This window comes from Lynx canadensis, chromosome B1, assembly GCF_007474595.2.
Source record: "Lynx canadensis isolate LIC74 chromosome B1, mLynCan4.pri.v2, whole genome shotgun sequence".
In the NCBI taxonomy this organism is placed as follows: Eukaryota; Metazoa; Chordata; class Mammalia; order Carnivora; family Felidae; genus Lynx; species Lynx canadensis.
In genome coordinates, this window is record NC_044306.2 from 20,530,249 (window position 1) to 20,548,319 (window position 18,071).

Here is an 18,071-nt window from a genome sequence, read left to right on the forward strand (position 1 = left end):
AATCTTACGGGGTTGGTGGGGGGGGGGGTGGTGTGTGTGTGAAGGATGCAATTTTTTCTAATTGTTTTATGTGAATCTTAAGATAATTTTTCACAATATAGGCATTCTTCTTCCTATTGAGGAAGAGGACATTGTGGAAAGATTGGACCCTGAGTTGAACTTCCTACAACTGGAACAGAGATTTGAACATAAGACAGTAAAGATTGGGAAGCATAAAAATGAAGAAAATGTGGGAATAGTGTTGTGTCAGGGAAAGTAAGAAGATAAACATTCAGATGCATACAGTTGGTGTTAGAGTTCTAGAAGAGGTTGGATAGAGATGCTTGAATCCCTGGTTTAAATATTCATTTTCTGCAGATTCTTTATGATCATTAACAGTAAACATATCAGTCCCAGTGTGGTTGCATTTCCTAGCACTCAAGCAGCCCTGCACGGTGTATGCTTGAATCCTATCTAGTCATAATGTCAGTGTTATTTTTACTTTTTTAATCCATTATTTTTCAAAACTTACATCCAAGTTAGTTAACATATAATGCAGTAATGATTTCAGGAGTAGAATCTGGCAATTCATCCCTACATAGAATACCTGGTGCTCACCCCAGCAAGTGTCCTCCCTAATGCCCCTTGTCCATTTAGCTCATCCCCCTAGCCACAGCCCCTCCAGCAACTCTCAGTTTGTTCTCTGTATTTAAGAGTCCCTTATGTTTTGTCCTCTTCCCTGTTTTTATATTATTTTTTATTCCCTTACTCTATGTTCATCCTTTTTTATCTTAAATTCCATATATGAGTGAAATCATATGATATTTGTCTTTCTCTGACTGATTTAGCTTAGCATAATATGCTCCAGTTCCATACACATTGTTGCAAATGGCATGATTTCATTCTTTTTGATTGCTGAGTAATACTCCATTGTATGTATATACACCACATCTTCTTTATCCATTCATCTGTCAATGGACATTTAGGCTCTTTCCATACGTTGGCTGTTGTTGATAGTGCTGCTATAAACATTGGGGTGCACAGGCCCCTTCAAAACAGCATACCTGTATCCCTTGGATAAACACCTAGTAGTGCAATTGCTGGGTCGTTGGGTAGTTCTATTTTTAGTTTTTTGAGGAACCTCCATACTGTTTTCCAGAGTGGCTGCACCAGCTTGCATTCCCACCAGCAGGGCAAAAGAGATCCTCTTTGTCCGCATCCTCGCCAACATCTGTTGTTGCCTGAGTTGTTAACGTTAGCCATTCTGACAGGTGTGAGGTGGTATCTCTTGGTGGTTTTGATTTGTATTTCCCTGATGATGAGTGATGTGGAGCATTTTTTCATGTGTTGGTTGGCCTTCTGGATGTCTTCTTTGGAGAAGTGTCTATTCATGTCTTTTGCCCATTTCTTCACTAGATTATTTGTTTTTTGGGTGTTGAGTTTGATAAGTTTTTTATAGGTTTTGGATACTAACCCTTTATCTGATAGTTAATTTGCAAATACCTTCTCCCATCCCATTGGTTGCCTTTTAGTTTTGATGGTTGTTTCTTTTGCCGGTAATTTTACTGTTCTTTAAATCGGGTCTGATTAAACACACACACGTGCGCGCACGCACGCACTTTCACAGACTGCAGTGGAATCTGTGGTTCTTGTTTGAATGTACTGTAATACTATAGCGTATTCATCTGCCAAATACTTACATCATCCATATCACATCTTTGTTTTTAAACCTTGCTAAAGACTTTCCGCAGTTTTTTAATGGTTTGTCATTATTTGTATCATTAATGGAAACTCAGCTGATTCTGTAGGCTTTTTATACAATTATTTTATAGAATTATTATAATTTTATAGAATTATAGATAGAATTATCACTTTAACTTAAAAGTCTGTTTTGCTTTGTTTTGTTTTTTGGCGCTGTGATCTTTTTTTTTAAATAGGAAAATACAGAAACCTATGGCAAAAACGTTGAAAATCCTGCCTACTCCAACTCAGAGCATTGGTGACATTTATGTATACTTCCTTCAGTATTTTTTATTCTTTGAGATCCTACTATACATAAAATTTTAAATTATGGTTTTGTTTTTCCACTTGAAATCCTAACACAAGCTTTTCTGCCCTTCATAAAAACTCGTCTTACTCCTAATTTTTAGTAAGATTGTTCTTAGGTATCAAAAGTTTCTTAAATTTTTCCTTGCTGTCTAAAGATCCTTGGTGATCTTTAGATATTCTCTTCAGTTAGGAATTTGCGTAATAACAAAGATGGGCACTTGCCTTTAGATACGTCTCCTATACTTAACGTTAACTTCAGAAACTACAGCTAATGTACGAGTGCTAATGGCTGATCAAATAAGTAATCAAAGAATCTTTTTGAGCCAATTTTTAAAATCTGGGCTTCCCTATCCACCCCTCCCCAAAGCATAAATGTTCTAAAAATAGTTGTAATTCCACAGTAAACACTCACTCAGTTATTTAAAAGGGTGAATACAGGGGCACCTTGGTGGCTCACTTAAGCCACCGACCCTTTCAGCTCAGATCATGGTCCTGCAGTCATCACTCCAGGCTGACAGAGCAGAGCCTGCTTGGCATTCTCTCTCTCCCTCTGCCCCTCCCCTGCGCACACGCGCACGCGCGCTTGTTCTCTTTCTCTCTCTCAAAATAAACTTAAAAAACTTACAAAAAATAAACAAAAGAATGAAAACCTATGAAGTGTTTAGGGGAGTCCCTGGCACACAGATAGTTAAGAGTTGGCCATTAACTATTAATGAAAAGGGTGCCCCACTACTTTGGCTCACTTGTGTTAGATTGCCACTAGGGGGCAGACCATGTTGGGAAAGAAGTGAAAACCCAGCTGGAGCTGTAGTGCACCTTGTGTATATGGGTGTGTGTACCTGACTGCACAAGCAAGAACCACTCTTTCCACCTTGACTTTCTGACTAGCACTTCTGCTTTTTATTCTTGGAGTTCCTTGTTCTGCTTTTTAAAAAGATCTTTAGTGAACTTGACTATGCAGAATAGCTTAGTGCAAAGAAAAATGTTAATGAATATGATGAATTGGTAGCATGTTGCTAATTTCTTCTTGTGGATCGTCTAGGCTAAAAGATTTCCCTTTAAACCAGGGTAACTTAGAGTTTATTGTTACTTAACAAGCGAGAAAAACTCCGAATAAAAAAACTGCATGAGGGGCGCCTGGGTGGCGCAGCCGGTTAAGCGTCCGACTTCAGCCAGGTCACGATCTCGCGGTCCGTGAGTTGGAGCCCCGCGTCAGGCTCTGGGCTGATGGCTCAGAGCCTGGAGCCTGTTTCCGATTCTGTGTCTCCCTCTCTCTCTGCCCCTCCCCCGTTCATGCTCTGTCTCTCTCTGTCCCAAAAATAAATAAACGTTGAAAAAAAAAAATAAAAAAAAAAAACAAAAAAAAAAACTGCATGACATCCATAATGGGGTGCTACCAGATCTGTTTGTCATGCCAATATTTAATTTTATTCTATTCATGATTTTAATACTGATTAATATTTTAGTTGTTACAGGTTTCTTGGGAGGAGGTGGGGGGGATGTGGTTATGGAATATTAATGTATAGAATCTGGCAAAAGGGTGATTGTTCAGTAATTAACTGTGGTAAAGCCAAAAGGCAACAACTCAGTGTAGCTTTTCTTTATTAATTCCTTGGTTATTTGTGCTTCCCTTGCCATGGGTACAATGTGTTTTCAGGACCCATCCTGTGCTTGTTAACAAGTTGTATCTTTCCCACAGCTAACCCTTGACAGGTAATTGAGTTTGTATTGACAGCCTCTCAGATGGCAGGCTCCAGGAAAGAGGAAAGAGGGAGAGGGAATTACTCAGTTTTTGGTTTTTTTTTTTTCCTGTCGGCGTCCTTCCCTCTTCATACCCTAAATTCTCTGTAGGTTTTCTAAAACAGTAGCTGTTCCCTGCATATTTTGATAGCACTTAATAGGGCTATTTAGAGCTAACAATTTCCCCATTTATTTCTATTACTAAGTCTTGTTTTCTTAGGATATCTTGGAAACAAGCATAGATCATTTTTTTATATTGTTTTCTTTATTTAATTAAAAAGTGTTACATGTTGGGTTATTCCTGGTTATTAATGGCATTACCTTTAAGTGAGCATGATGCCTGTGTACTTTTCTTACAACCGTATGTTCATGTACTTTTAGTTTTTGTCATCATATTTTAGTGTACTTTTATAAACTACCAAAATAAACATTGAACAGATCCCAGTAAAACAGATCCTAATTTGTGCATAGTCCCAAACATTACTCTGAGATGCCACTTGATTTTCCGTAAATGAAAGTTGTAAATCAGTGAGTGCTATCATCAGAATGTGGCCCAATTAATTTTATGCCTCTAGAACAACATTTTTGTTGGTTATTAGTGAGGTCCTCAGAACATGACTATTAAGGTTTAACCTTTTATCAATCTGTCATTAATAGAAGTTTTATTAATTGTAACTGGGAACACTTACTACTTGAAGCCATTTAAAAAAGTGTACCCAAGGTATCGGGTTTATAAACAGATTTACATACAAAATACTTGAAAAAAAATGCCCACTATTAGTGTGAATGTAATTTAAAAATTTTTAATCAATATAGATGAGTGTAATGAAATCTTAATTTTCTCCTTATTCCCAAATAAACATTAGGTACTCAAAGTAGTTAATTTCCCTCACCAGTCTCTCAAGTAGTTAGAGAATCCGTGACATTATTGGTTGTTATATAAAGCTCCTAAGACCACCCACTTTCTCCTCCCCTTTACCATCCCTGATGAAAACCATAACAAGCCCTTAAGCATGTACAGTGTGATGTAATTGAGAGGCTGCTTGCTGCTGGATCCACTAAGAGGAGATTTTATTCAGACGAAGAGTATTGTTTGGACAACATCTGGAAGTGAAAACAGAAGCCAGGAACCCTTGGAGAGCTCGGGTTTTTTTTTTTTTTTTTTTTTTTTTTCTTTTGTGTATGTGCACTGGAATGACATTTGCTATGTAGGCATGTTTTCTCCCGCTGTTATTTCTTGGCTTTGAAGAGTACCGAGTTTAAAAAGACAGTATGTGACCGTGCCTGGAAGCTGTTTCTTCTGCGAAATCTTTTCACCTGCTCTGAAGACATGTTGTTGTCTCCCAAATTCTCCTTATCCACCATTCACGTACGACTGACTGCCAAAGGGTTGCTTCGAAATCTTCGACTTCCTTCAGGGTTTAGGAAAAGCACTGTTATTTTCCACACAGGTTTGTCTTGCATACATCTCTGTTTAGCGTTGCATGGGGGACATCTTGATTAACTTGCAGCTGCTTATCAGAAATTTTCTAAGGAGATACAGTAATTGCAGAAAGAAAGCTCTAATGAGAGCGCGAGGCTTACTTTGTAAAAATAAGTATTTGGCTCTTAATGTTTCAACACATGGGCATATGATACTTCTACTGAGTATAAGCAGATGTGTTTTTGTTTTGTTTATCGAAAGCAGAATTGTTGCCTTGAAACTCCCCTAGCTCTTTTCTGACACTAACCAAACCTGTGAAAATCAGCACCTGTTAAATTTTGTTGTACTTCAGGTGATTTTGGAAAGAGCAGATAGGTAAATTGTTATTTTTCTTATTCTTAAAAAAGGAGATGAAATGAGAGGGTTTTCTGTAGTTTTTCAGGATGTATTTTCTCACCGAGATTATGATAGGTTAATTTAATATGTTAAAAGATGTCTAAATTTGAAATATTGCCAAAAATAAAACATCCTAGTAGCTGTGGAGAAGGTAGTAAGGGAGCCACAAAACAAACTGAGTTTTCCTAGCTTCACAGGGAAAATGTTTGCAATCAAAGAAACCGCCTTTGATATTTATGCTTGTACCTGCTTTTTACTGTCTGTGCCTAAGATGGAGATAAATGCAGTGTATACCTTAGGCATATGTAAACCTGCATGCTTGCTTTTAGGGGATTCGATTAATTGCCTCCCATTGCTACCTCCTGTTTTAGATGGTAATGGCAACTATGGTGAATTATATTGAAGTTATGCTATAAAAACAGGTGTATTATATTTGATTCTGGCTGGTTAGTGTTAACTGTAATAGGATGGATTGAGTATATAAACAGATTGTTTTTTCTTGTTTGATATTCATGTCAGCCCCCATGTGTCTTGTTTTTCATCTCCATCCCTAGTGATGTTTTTTTTTTCAGCTGACTGTTTTTAGTTTCCCAGGGGCATCTCCCTTCCCTGAGGGTGTCTGTCATTTTTTCTGGCACCTTCTCCTCATGTTTCATAACTCCCCTTGACCTCTCACTTAAGTCTGCTGACCTTTCCCTCCATCTGAGCTGGCTGCTGAAGGTAAATGCAGTGTTGGGAGGCAAATAGTGTTGCTCTCTCTCCCAGCTGAAATGACAATGTGAATTTTTCAACCTTTAAAAAAAAGAAAAAAAAAAGGTGACAAATGAAAGAGTGCCTTGTACTTGCAGATAATTTGTATGATCTAAAATAGCTCCAACTAGCTATAAACTTTTAAAGAAAATCATCTTTGCTCCAAGTTAAAGAGAAAATCAAACTGTACAGAAGTTACACAATTCAAAGTTTGCCTCTGTCTTGTCAGGACTCCCTCTTCTCATGGGTTCTGGTATAGCCTTCCAGTAACTCGCTAATCCTGTGTGAGCCTATATAGATTTTTATAGACTCTTGTCATATAGAAATGGAAGCATACACACACGTACTCTCTCTCTCTCTAATATAGCTTGCTTTTTAAAGTTAATGTATCTTAGATTTTCATGTTGACACATGTTTATCTACCTCTGCATTTTAATAGTCATGGAAGCCATGATCTATTTAACCAGTCTTCTGTAAGCGAACGTTTTAGGTTGTTTATTGTACTGCTGTGAAGCAGATAGACTTCCAAGGCAGCTTAAGCAAAAGACCAAAGGCTTTTATTATCAGAGTTTGACTAACAGTTGCTATTTTAGGTACCTTTTATTTTCTGAATTTCTGTAAAACTACTTTCAAACATTCATTTGGCTAAGGTGAAATTTTTAGAGGGTGCGTGCACTTAGAGGTGGTCTAGCCTACCTTCTTTTACACCAGAAGTCAGAGGCCCAGAGAAGTGTATTGTCTTGCCCAAGGGCACACAGTAGTGGAAATGTGAGGAAAACCTGGGACCTCTGTTCAGAACACTTGAGTTACAGGTTTTCCTGGCTGTGACTTGTGCTATAATTCTGTTAAATCTGTTGAATAGCAGTGATGAAAAAAAGAGTTTTGTGTGTGGGAAGCCTTTTAAAATTATGTAAAGAATAGAATTCTCCTGACCCCCAGTGAGAATCTTTTGTGAGCTGATCCCATGTTACATAACTTTAAGGGCCAAGAGATCTTTGAGTGAAATGGATATTGACGTCCGGCATTTATTTTTACCCAAAAGGGCTGTAAGCAGTACCTTGTGTTTATATTCTTAATGAAGTAAGTGGTGTTGGCGTTCTTTGCCAAAATGGCACTGGAGCTGACCTGGATTCCAAGAACCTGGGGGGTGTAGCCTTGGTTCTGCTGGTAACCAAGGGAATGACCTTGATCACTTAATCATACAAGAGCTACAAAATAAAGGAATCAGATGAGAGGATTTCTGAGATATCTTTAACCTCAAAAGCTATGAATTTTCTGGCTATAGATTAAAAAACCCTGGATGTATTTCACCTGAAAATTCACCTTATCAAATCTAATGATCTCCTTATCACCCAAACTCAGTTAATACTGGTGATTTATTTATTTCTCTTCATGACGCACGTTTTTCCTTTATCCTGTCATGTAACACCAGTTAACATTTGAAATCATTGTTCTTCCTCATGTATCCGCAACTAATTGGTTGTAAGAATCTAAGACCTTGTTCTCTGAAATCTCTATATGTTTTTATCCTCTGCCACTACTCTAGTTGTCTTTCTTATATGTGGAAGCATTTGAAATTGCTCTTCTTAGAAGTAAAAAACAACCAAATATTGACAGTTTCGTATGTTTGGTCTATTTGAAGGATTTCATAGTTGGTCTTTGCTACCAGACTTCCCCCTGTTTCCATAAGCAATCAAACTTTTTTTTTTTAAGGTTAGCTCTACATGTGACTCCTGATGTTGGAGTTGTGAGTTTGAACCCCATGTTGGACGGAGAGATGACTTAAATAAATAAAAGACTTAAAAAAAATGTTTAAAGTATGCTCTACACCCATACTGGGGCTTGAACTCAATACCCTGAGACCAGGGTCGCATGCTTTGCCAGCCAGGACCCCCCTTTCTCCTCTTTGCCAACTGTCTTTCACGTTGCAAGATTGATTCATTCACTTCGTGAGTACTTACTAGACACATACTGTGTGGCAGGTTCAATGCTAGATGCTGAAAATATAACCAGGAAGCAGTCACACATGCTCCTGCCTTTGCACAGCCTATTATTAAACAGAATATCAAGTAATCCTGGTCAGGCATGGACTAAGTGCCCAGGCAGCTCCTAGTGGGTAAAGCAGCCTTGAGGGCTTCCAGAAGAAGTGCCAATTAATCTGGGATCTCAGGGTATCTGGAGTTAGTCCAGAAACAGAAAGTTTTCCAGGCAGAGAAAACAGCATGTGAAAGCCTGGAGTGGAGGGAGAGGATGGTTCCTTCAAGGAAACAAAAACATTTTAATGTGTCTGAGCGTAGAATGTGGATAGAGAGGTGCCAGCAAGAGGGGCAGTGATCAGCGGGACCCAGGTAAACCAGGCCCTTTCACTGGATCTTTACAGAAGGACACTGTGCACTCCGGAATGTTGTGATTGTGTGGCACGCATTGAGGGAGCGTGTTACCAGAGTCAGGATGTCATCTTCTCTGCGAATAGGGGCAAGAAATGGAAGTGTGTGTTTGTCAGAGTTCTAAGTGACGTTGCAGGATGTCTAGCATGGATGAAGAGCTTGGCGTCAGGGACATGCTTTTCCTCCAAGTCTGGAAGTGATTTCACTGACAGTCTGGCAGTAGTCTCTCTTGCCAAAATAGCTCTACTTCAGAATTTTGCCTCTGCATGTTAGTTCTAATTTTATAATGAGTCAGTAGAGGGAAAAGAATTTTCTTAGTAGAAATATTCCTTACCACCAGTTTTATTAGAATTCAGGTTTTCTTTGAAGCTGATAGCTGTATTCATTATTATGAAAAGTCCGATTTTGAACCTCAGAGGGTTAATATTCCTTTTGATTGAAGTGAAAGCAATTCACTGTACTTAGAATTATTTTTGCTGAGCCAGTGATATCAAAAGCAATTATTATAGCCAAGGGGAGAAATGTACTGCATAGATATTGAGGACAGGCAGAAGTATCATTAATAGGACAAAATATTTCATTTACTTAAAACCACAGTAAACAGAACCATTTTGACTAGAGAGTAAGAGCGAGAGGCAGAATATGAAAACATCTAATTAGAACAAAAGTCATCAAATTATGTTTGGTATTCGTTTTTGAGAATGTCGAGAAGACCTGCTTTTAGCTGCAGTTAAGACAGCTTTGACTATGAAGCAACTTACTTGTCTCACCTAAAAAGCTGTTCTGACGTTCAGTAGCTCAGCTCTGTCAGGATCAACACCTTTGCTATTTTCTTAGCTTCCGGAACATGCCTCTTGCCTCTTGCACTCATGATCACTGCTCCAGGAAGGAAAAATAAAATAATGAAGCGGTGGTGACAAATCACTCAGGCTTCCATCTCATTGGCTAAGTGTCATTCACATGGTTGGCTACCTGCAAGGGAAGCTGGGAAATTGAGTGCCTGACTTCCCCAGGCTCTAGAGCCTGCAAGGGTAAGGGGGGTTGCAGCCTTTTTATAGTATCTGACCCAGAGAAGGTCAAACTGTTAATTCTCAAAAGCTGATACTGGCTGCTTATAAATAAGGGGAGTGGATCTTTTTTATAATTAAAAAAAAAAATTTTTTAATGTTTATTTTTGAGAGAGACAGAGACAGAATGCGAGTGGGTTACAGGTAGAGAGAGAGGAGGCACAGAATCTGAAACAGGCTCCAGGCTCCAAGCTGTCAGCATAGAGCCAGACGCGGGGCTCGAACTCACCAGCCGTGAGATCATGACCTGAGCGGAAGTCAGCCGCTCAACCGACTGAGCCACCCAGGCTCCCCTATAATTTTTTTTTTTATAATGTTCATTTTTGAGAGAGAGAGAGAGCAAATGAGCGTGAGTGGGGCAGGAGCAGAGAGAGGCAGGGACACAGAATCCGAAGCAGGCTCCAGGCTCTGAACTGTGAGTACAGAGCCCAATGCGGGGCTCGAACTCATGGACTGTGAGATCATGACCTGAGACGAAGTTGGACGCTTAATCGACAGAGCCACCCAAGCACCCCAAGGGGAGTGGGTTATTTAACAAGTCTATTCTCGCAACATCTTGTTATTTTTTTTTCTCTCTTATGATACAAATGGCTTTGGGTAATGATTACCTATTTTGTAATTATTTCAGTTAAACACTTTGAAGTCACTTTGGACACAGATTAATATTTGATTTCTATCTTAAATGAAGTAATTTTCAGTTATAAAAGAATATGTGGAGGAAGAATGTCTCAACTTGACATATGGCTTTTATATATTTTAGATGTGTTCTCTCACTCAAAAAAATAAAGATTAAACAAAATTTTTTTTTTTAATGGGGGGGTGGTGCCTGGTTGGCTCAGTCTGTTGAGCATCTGACTTTGGCTCAGATCATGATCTCGTGGTTCATAAGTTGGGGCCCGCATTGGGCTCTGTGCTGACAGCTCAGAGCCTGAAGTTTGCTGCAGATTCTGTGTCTCCCTCTATTGCTTCACCCACCCACCCCTCTCTCTCTCTCTCTCAAAAAAATAGGTAAACGTTAAAAATAATTTTTTAAATGTGTCAACAAAAGTTTAATATTGTTATCAGTACATTTGTGGTAGGTACTGCCAAGTTGATGCTAAATAAACTTGAATTTCTCTCGTGATTCTCTCTCAGACTACAAAATACAGAAGTTGATGGCACCATTATAAAAAGCTTCTATTAAAAAAACAGGTGCGTTAGAACTTATGTGTAAAAAGTTAAAAGATTCAGTCATTTGTAGAATACAGATCTCACAGGGACCAAGTTCAAGAATAACATGAGAGGTGTACCCTGTCACCATCCCTTTGTTACTGTACCGTGAATACACATTCTTCTCTTTGGTTTCCTTGAAAGGAGTCTTGAAGGTTTTGCTGGCTTCCTACCACACTGATGAGCATTTCCTGAGAACTGATGTTGTGAATGGTATTATGCTAAAAACATCTTGTCATAGATCGATACTGAGCTCCTCTAGCTATGGCGGTCTTAGAGCCGCAGCTTTGGTAGGGCACACTGGTAGGGACTTGGTGGATGTATATTTTATCCCTTGCCTGGTGCTCTGTGAAAAGGCCTATCCAATTTGCTCATACACAGCGCGAACAAAAGTATAGCAAAAGACACTTGTTCCCTATTTAAGTTGAAATAAAAATTGAGTTGTTTCCTCTACGAAAATTCATGTTTTTGATGAAACTGTTAGGTTGGATGATTATAATAAATTTATTTTCATTCAGTATCTTCGGAATTGTTAATGTTACAGGACTAAAATTGTATCACTTAGAAATGTTTTGCTGTGTTCCATGTTTATAGTATGCTCTTTCAGTCCTGCAGTTCATAAACTTAACATTTTCAGCTGAACTTCTAGATTATTTAAAGAACCAGCAAACTGAGGGAGGTAATATCTTCTTAAAAGTATTTCTAAAAAGGGGCACCTGGGTGGCTCAGTCGGTTAAGCTTCAGACTTTTGATTTTGGCTCAGGGAATGGTCTCTCAGTTTCCGAGGTCAAGCCAAGCGCCATGTTGGGCTCTGCCCTGATAGGCTAGCCTGCTGGGGATTCTCTCTCTCCCCCACCCTTCTCTGCCCCTCCCCAGCTCATGTTCTCTTTCTCTCTCTCTCAAAAATAAATAAACTTGGGGCGCCTGGGTGGCGCAGTCGGTTAAGCATCCGACTTCAGCCAGGTCACGATCTCGCGGTCTGTGAGTTCGAGCCCCTCGTCGGGCTCTGGGCTGATGGCTCAGAGCCTGGAGCCTGTTTCCGATTCTGTGTCTCCCTCTCTCTCTACCCCTCCCCCATTCATGCTCTGTCTCTCTCTGTCCCAAAATAAATAAACGTTGAAAAAAAAATTAAAAAAAAAAATAAACTTAAAAAAAAAAGTATTTCTGATGTAATGAATTTTTTTCTTTGTAGTCCATTTTAAGAACATGAGAAATCTGCTTATTTCCTGCCAGCTACATGGGAAATAGTTAAGGTCAAGTTTGGGTTATTTTTTTGTTTGTTTGTTTTCGGGTTTTTTTTTTTTTCCTTAGGAAAAATTGTGTAAGCATAATTAATCTGAAATAGGAGTTTTTAATAGGAATATACATTCCATTCTATAACCTACTTTAAAAGTAATAAAAGTGAAACCCTTTTATTTGTAATACAAGCCATTGTGACAAATTCTGATGATACAGTAATGTAAATTTTTAATGCTTAGGTGCCTTAAAGTCTTACCCTCCACCTCAAAGAGAGTCAGCTTGGGTAATTTTAAAAGTCTAAACACTGCTTTGCTGAGCTTGAAATGTTGCATGTAAATAAATGCCATAGCTACCTAGAATAGAAAAAATTGCATGTAGTTTCGAAACTGTGATAACTATTCATTCTTTTAGTAAAAATAAATAAAAGGAACACAAAAAGGTTATAATAAGTTTAAGGTAATAATTGATGACATGGATGACAATTAAAAAAAAATCTCTTGTAAGATTATACAGATTACCATGGCTTTACTGTTCACTGGGTACAACCAGGAAGGGTGGGTTAGTACACTCGTGTTGAGGGCAGCATTCAGGACAGGAGCAGATACAGAGCTGATGGCTCCTTGGGAAAATGACATGGTGGACAATTAAATTTGGAAAGTGTTACAAAGCAGGTGAATTTAGAATAGACCCTTTCTGGAGAATGAAGAGCAGAGCGTCAGAGAATGTCTTTCCGCCTTCTTCACTGTGTCCCACACCAGACTCCTCCCCTCGCTCTGCCCTTTCTCTCCTTCCCAGGCACAAATCCACTTGTGTTACTTGTGTTACTTCCTAGCTGCAAGCTTGTGGCTCTTCCTGGGCTCCCCTTGATCCACCTGGTCCACTAAGTCCCCCCCGCCGTTCTGCCTTATAAACACACGCATCCTTTTCTGCCTGTTCTCACTGCCCCTGGCCCATGGGTTCTCTTCCTGGGCCTTCGTCCTGACCCCCCTGTGTACCTCTCCTATCTTTCATAGTGCCCCCAGACCCCCACTCAGTGTCGTCCTCAGCCACCTATATGGTCAAACCTTGTGTGGCGTGGATGCTGTCACCCTGTTTCTGCTTTAGCCACCTCTTTGTACTTGAACTTCAGGAATATCTGGGGCCACCCATACCCCTGCGCCTCTGCTGGCCTTTTCTGCTTATCTGTCTGCCAGATGTGCAAATGCCCATGCAAACTCTGCCTCCTGAACCCTGCCCTGACTGCTCCAGATCTAGGTGTTTCTCCACCTGGACTCGTCCCACACACTCCACATAACTCTGTTATCTAATTATCAAATTATTCTGTCATTGTGGATGGCATCTCTCCCTTTGATTAATAAAAGTTCCTTACGGGACCTTTGCAGGGACCAGTTTGTTAGAAGCACCTCCAATCGGCACTTAATGAAGAGTAGTCATGGGGGTGATCATTTATAACTGGATACTCCCTCTTATGAGAACACGTATTTCCCAATAGTTCTCATTTAATGCTTTGTTTCCATGAGATATCCCAGGGTAAGCACCCATCATCCAATGCTGAGGAAAGAGACTAAAGGCCTCCATGTAGAGATAAGTGTCACTTTTAAGGGTTTGGTGTGCTGGGTCAGATTAAGGCAGAAAGAAGGGAATCAGTTGTCTGTCCAGGCTGCTGGTGGAGATTGCGGGGGGCCCTCACCAGCACATTAGTTCATTAGCTATCTTTTATTACCTCACAGACATTAGTATCCACAGACAGGTGGATACTATAAGAGCTGAACAGGAAGAAATGAATGCTAGAGAGACATGATTTAGCTGAGATTCCAGGCGTCTTTGTGCATCTGTGTGCAACACCACCTTCCTCTGTGCCTCCCGTCCCCCCCGCCAGACGGCGGGACTGAGGCTCCCGCCACACGGCAAAGTCATCGTGGTAGATTTTGATAAATATTTGGTGAGTGAATGACTAGGTCAATAGGTACACAAAAAATTAGGCAACGTTATTTATTAAACACAGTGTATATAGTTTTGCATTTGCCAAGGCAAACTCTTCCAGTAGGTCTTGTCTCTTACTGGATTTTAATATTTGGAGAGCCAGCACATTCAGTAAATGGCTTGTTTGGCCTTAAGATGCACGTGTCTTCGGCATGTAGTGGGTTCATCCATGTCTTAATGGTTAAGTTTTTCTCAAAAACCTTGTTTTGTCTTGACGTGGGGGTCTATATGCCTGAGTGACTAGAGCCTGGAAAGGGGGCCTATTCCTCTTTACCTAACCACTTTCTTCAAGAAGATGATAAGTAAGTTGATTAGGCTAGTTTGAAATTTTATTAAATGGAGGGTTTGGAGAATAATGAACAAATACGGCAAACAGTGTTATCCGGTTGGTTTTCAAGTGAGCACATGTCTTTGATTCACGACTTCTGTTTTCCCCAATGGAGGTTTCAATTTCATTAGAGTGAGTCCCAGGAAGGTTGGATCAGACACGATATTGGTAATTATCTTGACAGACTTCTGAATCTGTATAGAAGGTAACATGTAATTTTAAGGTTTCTGATTAAGTTGATTCTTTGAAATCACGTCTTATTAATAGGCATAATGAATTTATGTTTTAAATACAGCCACATTATCAAAATGGTAACATGTTAATAAAGGGGACACAAAGGCAAATTTGGTTCATATTTTGATTTCCTATAAATCATGAGTCCTGTAAGATTTAAGGGAAACTCTGTTTTAGTATATTGAAGGACACTATTTATGAGTATTAGGGCTTTGAGCATCACTTTTTTTTTTTTCCTTTTTTTTGTATCATCTCTGATCTCAAACTGGGCCAGGAGTGAGGAGGGGGAAAGATGCTCAAATTAGGTCATCAGCTACCACATGGCACGATTTTGCCCTTCGGGAACACAGTATATGGAGCAGAAGATTGAGGTCACAACTTGATTTTCCACTTCTAGGTGCAGGGCATTGTAGTTGCTTATTTGCTCTTATGTTAAATTTGAAGCTATGTACTCTTAGAAGAATTAACATGTCAATGTTCTCCTTCCTCCTTTAATGCAAATCTATTTTGAGTTGTCACATACAATAAAACCTGTATTATTAAATTCCTGTCTATATTCCTCAAGGAAGAAATGTGGATTAATTATGTTTTTTGATCGCTAAGTGTTAATGATTTAAGTGTTCAGAATTCACTTTAGTCATGTTTAGAAAATAATTACTTTTTAATTTTGAATAGGTGTTATGTTTACCCCATGGTTCAAAAACATAAAAAACATACTAGAACACTTTGTGTCTTTCTGGTTTTTATCCCCTTCACTGAAAAGGGAGACACTGTTGGGGTGCCTGGGTGGCTCAGTTGGTTGGGCGTCTGACTCGGCTCAGGTCATGATCTTGCACTCTGTGAGTTCAAGCCCTATGTCCTGCTCTGTGCTGACAGCTCAGAACCTGGATTCCGTTTAGGATTCTGTGTCTCCCTCTCTGTCTGCCCCTCCCCTGCTTGTCCTCTGTCTCTCTCTCAAAAATAGATAAACATTAAAAAAATTAAGAAAAGTAAAGAAAAAGCCTGAGAGAAAAAGCAGCTGTCATGTGGACAGCTGGGTTTTACCGAAGCACAGGTGCTGTCCCTCCCCTACTTGCCTTGTTAACACCTTAACACTGCAGCCACAGGTGAACCAGTGACCAGGCAAAGCATAAATGAAAAGCAGCTAAGTGCCAAGAGATATGCCTGACTGGAGTGTAGTCAGACTTGGGCAGTGAATGTTTTCCAGGGTGTACCTTATAGCTTACATAGTTGGACTGCCATATCTGAAAAAAGTGAGTTTGTTTTGGGGGTGGGTGTGCAATGGGTGAAAGAGGTCAGAAGGTACGAACTTCGAGCTATAAAAAGGTCATGGGGATGTAATGTACAATATGGGACTAGAGTAGATATACTGTAGTGCATATTTGAAACTGTTAAGAGGGATCTTTAAAGGTCTCATTACAAGAAAAAAAATTTTGTAGCTATGTATGGGAACAGATGTTAACTAGACTATTGTGGTGATCATTTCCCAGTATATGCAAATAGTGAATCATCATGTTGCACATCTGAAACTAATATTATGTTAAATGTCAGTTATGCTTCAAAAAAATGAGGAGGAACTACATTTCAGATGGTAAAAAGTATTTTAATTGAAAAAGAGAAAAGAATGTCTTAGGAATTTGAAGCCACTGTGGCTTAAGAAAAGCCTTTAACAAAAATTTATCAAATTGAATAGAATCTAGTAAAAATCATAATGGCTTCAGAGGCTTAATATAGAGTCAGCAAACCCAACTTGTATTTTTTAAACACTTCAAAAACAGTATTGACAGATTCTTAATATGATAGAGATGTATTATTTTAAAATCTATGGACACTGAGAAACAGTTAAAGCAAGAAAGAAATAAGGATATCTCCCTCTTTTTATTTTTTTTACTTTTTTAAAGTTTATTTATTTTCAGAGAGAGAGAGAGGGTTAAAAGCAAGGGATGAGGAGAGAGAGAGGGAAGGAGGGAGGGAGAGAACCCCAAACTAACAGTGCAGAGCCCGATGCGGGGCTCGAACTCATGAACCATGAGATCATGACCTGAGCCGAAACCAAGAGTCCAGGCACCCCTCTCCCTCTTTTTAAAATAATGTTAGAAATGGAATTAACCATTTAGTAAGAAAAAAAAGATTAATATCAAGTAATTTATCCAAACAATATTGCTAGCAAATATTTTAACTACAGTAAAATTTTAAAATATTGATAATACCGAAAAAAAAAGTTTACGAAGCCAGACGTATTACTAGATATTGCCTGACTTTGATATAAGAGATAATTTGAAGGAAAATATAAAATTTGGTGCTACAAAAAGAGTACATGTATTCTGAACCCGAAGGTGGAAAAACAATGCTTAATAAATTAATTTAAATTTATCTCCTTATGAAATAACTTACTAGAACCTGACCAGTAAAACTCATCAGAAAGTCTCAGTAGGCAAGAATTTTAAAGAATGTTTTCTTCAAAAATGTTAATATAAAATACTTACATCTCAAATTTTGCAAATAATTATAGCCTAACAGTTTTAAAACTCTGATACTGTGTTAAGTAATAAAATTGATCAGCATAGAAATTCTAGAAAAAGAATCAAACATGGTTAAGGGATTCAAGAAATGATAAACTGAATGTAGTATATCAATAATCAAATGAATTACATAAATATTAGTAGGACATACAGCAGTGTCAGGAGAATGAATTTATATCTGCATATGTTGCACTGAATTCTAATTGGTCAGAGAGTTAAAAGATGTGTTTTTGCTGTTCTGTTCGTATAAAATTATAGGAAACTATATAAAATGCAGATGTTTATCTACATGTAGGTTTACTGAAATGAAGAGTTACCAAATAAGGGGCTTGATATATTTAAGTGATATTTTATTATGATTATTGCATAAATGATTATTTTTAATTAGATATTACGTCTCCTCCCCGTCTCTACTTTCCAGGATGGGTGGGAACAGTAGACACTGGGTGTCGGAGGCCTAGGTTCTGACTTTGGATCTGTCCCATAGAAGCCCTCTGAGCCTGGACAAGGCCCTTCCCACCCTGGAACCTCGCCTTCCCTATGGAGAGTTGCTAAGGGGATGAAAGAGGGAAAGTGAGAACACTCACTGAGCAGTAAAACTCTATGTAATTATTATTTTATGTGAAGAGTAGAACTCCTGAGAACATTTTAGGAAATGACGAAAAATAAAGGAATGCTAACTTCAGACACTTTGACAAACTGTAAAATATTTAGATTATTTTTCATTAAAATATGACTCTTAAAAGCTCTCCCTATGGGACTTGA

At 38.8% G+C, this 18,071-nt stretch overlaps 1 protein-coding gene and 1 long non-coding RNA gene across 5 annotated transcripts in view; one reads left to right on the forward strand and one right to left on the reverse strand.

Annotated features, from left to right (window-relative positions):
- Positions 1-18,071, forward strand: part of MTUS1 (microtubule associated scaffold protein 1) — a 171,883-nt gene that overhangs the window by 114,793 nt on the left and 39,019 nt on the right. The window contains exon 1 of one of the 4 annotated variants that reach the window (XM_030312211.1): positions 4,722-5,219. The exons of the other annotated variants lie outside the window; for them this stretch is intronic. Within the exon in view, the coding sequence (XP_030168071.1) occupies positions 5,099-5,219 (121 nt within the window). The 5' untranslated portion in view covers positions 4,722-5,098. Of the gene's footprint in view, positions 1-4,721; positions 5,220-18,071 lie in introns of those variants that run through there. 4 annotated transcript variants of the gene reach the window in all.
- LOC115511815 lies at positions 5,120-9,590 on the reverse strand. The gene is made up of 3 exons (XR_003968192.1): positions 9,495-9,590; positions 6,278-6,379; positions 5,120-5,180 (listed from the first exon to the last, which is right to left on the reverse strand). It is a non-coding gene; the product is annotated as an uncharacterized LOC115511815 (long non-coding RNA).